Here is a 6,614-nt window from a genome sequence, read left to right on the forward strand (position 1 = left end):
TTCTTTTTCCTCTTTTCCTTTCCTCTTTCCTTTTTAATATCCCCTCCTTTTCCCCTTTTTCCTTTCCTCTTTCCTTTTTCCCATCCCTTTCTTTTTTCCTTTTCTTTTCTTTTCCTTTCCTTCCCTTCCCTTCCCTTCTCATTTTATGACCATTCTTGCCACAGTTATTCAATTATCTACGTTAGTGACCCGGTTGTTAAGCGAGTGCGCCTTCCCCATTGACTTTGCTCATCAGAAGGTTGCCAAAATGGATGGCCTGATCTTGGGACACAGCAGTGGTCCTAATTTTGAACCAGTTTTCGCCAAGTGCCTGCGTGTTGCCAATCAAAGGAAAAGAAAAAAAGTCACCTTCCACCTTAATAGCTTTTCTTTTTCCCCAGTTGAGGCTAATAGACTGGGGTTTGGCCGAATTCTACCATCCGGGCCAGGAATACAACGTCCGAGTGGCTTCCAGATACTTCAAAGGGCCGGAACTCCTCGTAGATTATCAGGTATTTGGGCTCTTGATGTAGAATGACCACAAACCTGAGAAAAGGGGATGGTCGGAACCAGCAATTGTGCTGGCTCAGTAGAACATAAGGAGCAAAAAAGGAAACAAAATGACATGAATGGTCAAAGCAATGGAAACTGCAGTTTAATGTTTCCAAATGTAAAATAATGCACTTGGGGAAAAGGAATCCTCAATCTGAGTAATGTATTGGTGGTTCTGTGTTAGCAAAAACTTCAGAAGAAAAGGATTTAGGGGTGGTGATTTCTGACAGTCTCCAAATGGGTGAGCAGTGCGGTCAGGCGGTAGGGAAAGCAAGTAGGATGCTTGGCTGCATAGCTAGAGGTATAACAAGCAGGAAGAGGGAGATTGTGATCCCCTTATATAGAGCGCTGGTGAGACCACATTTGGAACACTGTGTTCGGTTCTGGAGACCTCACCTACAAAAAGATATTGACAAAATTGAACGGGTCCAAAGACGGGCTATAAAAATGGTGGAAGGTCTTAAGCATAAAACGTATCAGGAAAGACTTCATGAACTCCATCTGTATAGTCTGGAGGACAGAAGGAAAAGGGGGGACATGATGGAAACATTTAAATATGCTAAAGGGTTAAATAAGGTCCAGGAGGGAAGTGTTTTTAATAGGAAAGTGAACACAAGAACAAGGGGACACAATCTGAAGTTAGTTGGGGGAAAGATCAAAAGCAACATGAGAAAATATTATTTTACTGAAAGAGTAGTAGATCCTTGGAACAAACTTCCAGCAGACGTGGTAGATAAATCTACAGGAACTGAATTTAAACATGCCTGGGATAAACATATATCCATCCTAAGATAAAATACAGAAAACAGTATAAGGGCAGACTACATGGACCATGAGGTCTTTTTCTGCCGTCAGACTTCTATGTTTCTATGTTTCTAACCTAGGAGCAAAAAGGAAACAAAATGACATGAAAAAAGTATGATATTTAGAGCCAGTTTGGTCTAGTGGTGAAGGCACCAGGCCTGAAAGCAGCAGAGAAGTGAGTTCTAGTCTTACCTTAGGTAGGAAATCCAGCTGGGTGATTTTAGATCAGTCACCAGAAAGCCGTGAATTCTAGTCCCACCTTGGGCATGAACTGGGTGATTTGGGGCATTGGCGAAACTCACCAGGAGACTATGAGTTTTAGTTCCACCATAGGTGTAAAAGTTGACTGTGTAGTAGATGCAGACATAATATTTATTTATTTATTTATTTACTTACTTACTTACTTACTTACTTACTTACTTACTTACTTACTTACTTACTTACTTACTTACTTATTAGATTTGTATGTTGCCCATCTCCGTAGACTCGGGGCGGCTAACAACAATAATAAAACAGCGTGTGACAAATCTAATATTTAAAATAGCTAAAAACACTTATTATAAAACCAAATATACACACAAACATACCATGCATAAATTGTATAGGCCTGGGGGGAAAGGAATATCTCAATTCCCCCGTGCCTGACGACAGAGGTGGGTTTTAAGGAGCTTGCGAAAGGCAAGGAGGGTGGGGGCAATTCTGATCTCTGGGGGGAGTTGGTTCCAGAGGGTCGAGGCCGCCACAGAGAAGGCTCTTCCCCTGGGTCCATGATAACAGATACAAATATGTGATGAATAGCTAAATTGATCAGATGGATGGATGGATGAACAGATTAACAGAGTTGGAAGGGACCTTGTAGATCAACTATTTGTTTGTTTGTTTGTTTGTTTGTTTGTTTGGTTGGTTTGTCCAGTACACAATAATACACAATGAGGGTTATAGAGTTATATATAGGGTTATAAAACTAGTCCAACCCCCCCTTCTTTGTCGAAGCAGGAGACCCTACTTCATTTCTGAGAGATGGCAATCCAGTCTCTTTTTGAAAGCCTCCCACAACCTCCGAAGGCAACTTCTGTTCCTTTGGTGGATCGCTCTCATTGTCAGAAAATTCCTCCTATTTCCAGGCTGAATCTCTCCTTGTTCAGTTTCCATCCATTATTCCTTGTCTGGCCTTCAGCTGCTTTGGAAAATAGCTTAACCACTTCCTCTCTGTGGCAGCCCCTCAAATATTGGAAGACTGCTATCCTATCTCCCCTGGTCCTTCTTTTTACAAGACTAGCCACGCTCAGTTCCTGCAATCGTTCATCATATGTTTTAGCCTCCAGTCCCCTCATCATCCTGGTTGCTCTTCTCTTCACTCTTTCCAGAGTCTCAATAATTTTTTTATAATGTGGTTAGACAGACGTACAGATATAATAGGTGGGTGGGTGGGTGGGTGGATAGTGGAAGGAAGGAAGGAAGGAAAAGGGAGGGAGGGAGAGAAAGGGAAAGGAAGAAAGAAAGAGAAAGAAAGGAGGGAGAGGGAAAGAAATAGAGAAAGAAGAAAGGAGATAGATAGATAGATAGATAGATAGATAGATAGATAGATAGATAGATAGAAGATATATATATATATATATATATATATATATATATATATATATATATATATAGAGAGAGAGAGAGAGAGAGAGAGAGAGAGATATGGATAGAGAGATAGAAGAGAGATAGAGATAGATAGATAGATAGAGACATAGATAGATAGAGACATAGATAGATAGATAGATAGATAGATAGATAGAAGGAAAGAAGAAAGAAAGAAAAGGAAAAAAAGAAGGAAATTAAGTACTGTACCCTGTTTCCCCGAAAATAAGTCACCCCCGAATGTAAGACATAGGAGAGGTTTTGTAGAATTGCCTAATATAATGCATCTCTCAAAAGTAAGACATAGGAGACGCTTCGTTTCACAGCATTCCTGAACAGAACATATATAACACTGCTGTCCATAAATTGCATCTGAAAACGCTGCATCAATCAGATTTAAAACACATCCAGCACGGATCCAATGTGCGGCTGTGTGTTTGAATGCGTTTTTGCTGCAGCAGGATCGCACCCTACCGTATACCGTAGCTTTAAATACGGTAGGGGGTATGCTGCGTCTTTTGGATCAAGAATTGACATGTCAATTCTTGGAACGGATCAGAAAGATGCATACGGTATAAAATATGCATTGGCGACACTGTTCTCTCTAAGCTGCATGAAAAAGAAAGAAAATTACTGGACATTGATTGTATTAAATTTCTGAGCAAGCATCAGAGTCGCGGAGGTGTTGACCCTTTCTTTCTGCGTGATGCAGCCTGTCCAACTTCTCCATGGGAACATTGCCCGTGCTGGTTGGAGTCCTTTCCATGTCGCCCTGCAAGCGAGCCAGGCTAATGTGATTTTTTCTCTTTCTCGTAGATGTACGACTACAGCCTGGACATGTGGAGTTTGGGGTGCATGCTCGCCAGCATGATCTTCCGAAAGGAGCCCTTTTTCCACGGCCATGACAATTACGATCAGGTAAGAAGAGTGTGGGGAGCAAAACCTTGCAGCCTGCGACCAAACCTGAGATCTGACAGCCAAACGTCCTGCCAGGCGCAGAAGCAGCCCATGAGTAAACCTTCCGGGTGGCGGCAGGGGGAGAGTGCACGGAAGACACTCGAGGAGGATGTTTGCCCAGGTTCGCCTGGTGCACAAGTTGCGGCCCTATTTGGACAGGGAGTCACTGCTCACAGTTGCTCATGCCCTCATCACCTCGAGGTTCGATTACTGTAATGCTCTCTACATGGGGCTACCTTTGAAAAGTGTTCGGAAACTTCAGATCGTGCAGAACGCAGCCGCGAGAGCCATTGTGGGGCTTCCCAGATTCGCCCACATTTCTCCAACACTCCGTGGCCTGCACTGGCTGCCGATCAGTTTCCGGTCACAATTCAAAGTGTTGGTTATGACCTTTAAAGCCCTGCATGGCATGGGACCAGATTACCTCCGGAACCGTCTGCTACCGCACGAATCCCAGCTACCTATAAGGTCCCACAGAGTTGGCCTTCTCCAGGTCCCGTCAACTAAACAATGTCGTTTGGCGGGCCCCAGGGGAAAAGCCTTCTCTGTGGCGGCCCCGGCCCTCTGGAACCAACTCCCCCCCGGAGATTAGAACTGCCCCCACCCTCCCTGTCTTTCGTAAACTACTCAAGACTCATTTATGCCGCCAGGCATGGGGGAGTTGAGATATTCCTTCCCCCTAGGCCATTACAAGTTATGCATGGTATGTCTGTGTGTATGTTTGGTTTTTATAATAAGGGTTTTTAGTTGTTTTATTAATTGGATTTCTACATGCTGTTTTTATCATCGTTGTTAGCCGCCCCGAGTCTGCAGAGAGGGGCAGCACACAAATCCAATAAATAAATAAGTAAATAAGTAAGTAAGTAAGTAAGTAAGTAAGTAAGTAAGTAAGTAAGTAAGTGAATAAATGAAATAAATGAAATAAATAAATAAAAGAAATGAAAGAAAGAAAGAAAGAAAGAAAGAAAGAAAGAAAGAAAGAAAGAAAGACACAGTGTCAGGAGAAGGAACCTTTTGGCTGCATTCTGAAGTGCCTCCGAGCCCGGGTAGAAATTTTTGCTGTCAGCTCGGCAGCCCGTGAGAGAGCTGGAGGCGGGAGAGAATCAGTGGACATGGCACCGAGGAATGGGTGGCTATTCCTGCAGGGGATTCCTTCGCACTGCCCTCGCCTGCACCGGACCAGGCTATCTCAGGGACCGCCTTCTGCCGCATGAATCCCAGCGACCACTTAGGTCCCACAGAGTGGGCCTTCTCCGGGTCCCGTCAACTAAACGATGTTGTTTGACGGGACCCAGGGGATGAGCCTTCTCTGTGGCAGCCCCGGCCCTTTGGAACCAACTCCCCCCAGAGATTAGAATTGCCCCCACCCTCCTCGCCTTTTGTAAGCTTCTTAAAACCCACCTCTGCCGTCAGGCATGGAGGAACTGAGATATTCTTTCCCCCTAGGCCTTTACAATTTACACATGGTATGTTTGTGTGTATGTTTGGTTTTATAATAAGGGGTTTTTTAGTTGTTTAGTATTGGATTGTTACATGCTGTTTTTTGTCACTGTTGTTAGCCGCCCCGAGTCTGCGGAGAGGGGCGGCATACAAATCCAATAAATAAATAAACAAATAAACAAATCAATCAATCTCTAGCTCCCTCTTTTGGCAGTCTGTAATACCTGCAGCCAGTATATTGCCAACCCAACAGTTATGGACAGAGTACTTGCAATGGTTGTAAGTGTGAAAAACATAAGTCGCTTTTTTCGGTGCCTCTGGAACCTCAAAACGGTCACTAAACGAACTGTTATATTGAATTTTTTAAAATCATTACATCCACTATTTCCCATTGTCTTTTGGCAGTTGGTGAGAATAGCCAAAGTGCTGGGAACGGAAGACCTGTACGACTATATTGACAAATACAACATTGAGCTGGACCCCCGTTTCAACGACATCCTTGGCAGGTAGGATGGAATTGATGGTGAGCCAGAACACGGAGGGGAAGGCCACGTTCCGCAAAGTGTGTCTCTCTGTGTTTGAGGAAGGGAGGGGAATGGAAAATCCAAGAAAGCTCAGTTGTTGTAGGAGATAATCAGTGTTGGCTTGTCTCGGTTAGCTATGCTATGAAACCTTCCACAAAACCGAGCAGAGCATTTTAACAGAGCGTGGATGTGTGATAAGGCCAAGACACAGACTTAGTTAAATAAGTATTATTTACATGTAAACAAAATATAAACAGTCCAAAATATGCATTTAGCAAATACAGAACAATACAGAATATAGATAACAAGCACAAAGCTAAATATAATAGATAGAGCACGAAGCTAAAATACAATAAGATAGATAAAAGCACAAAGCTAATACAAGCACGGAGCTTAGAAAAACAACTCCCCCGTCTCAGGCAAATATAAAGTAACAAGGAAGTGACCGGGCACGATCATGAGCTTTTATAGCTTCAATGACAACATAGCCTTGAACATTTACTCTGCAATTAAATATTAACTCTTTGAGTGCACATTAACCCTTTCAGTACAGTTTTACAGTAGCAACTGTAACATTTAAAGTGACTGTACAAGTTTGGTACAGTTTATAATATGGAGGACAGAAGGAAAAGGGGGGACATGATCGAAACATTTAAATATGTTAAAGGGTTAAATAAGGTCCAGGAGGGAAGTGTTTTTAATAGGAAAGTGAACACAAGAACAAGGGGACACAAT

General features: G+C 43.0%; 1 protein-coding gene across 1 annotated transcript in view; it reads left to right on the forward strand.

The window, feature by feature from the left end:
* The window catches only part of CSNK2A1 (casein kinase 2 alpha 1), a 71,513-nt gene that overhangs the window by 57,896 nt on the left and 7,003 nt on the right, over positions 1-6,614 (forward strand). Inside the window, exons 8-10 of the mRNA XM_070744409.1 lie at positions 381-491; positions 3,775-3,876; positions 5,761-5,861. Coding sequence (XP_070600510.1) covers positions 381-491; positions 3,775-3,876; positions 5,761-5,861 — 314 coding nt within the window. The remainder of the gene's footprint in view (positions 1-380; positions 492-3,774; positions 3,877-5,760; positions 5,862-6,614) is intronic.

This window comes from Erythrolamprus reginae, chromosome 3 (assembly GCF_031021105.1).
Source record: "Erythrolamprus reginae isolate rEryReg1 chromosome 3, rEryReg1.hap1, whole genome shotgun sequence".
NCBI lineage: Eukaryota > Metazoa > Chordata > Lepidosauria > Squamata > Dipsadidae > Erythrolamprus > Erythrolamprus reginae.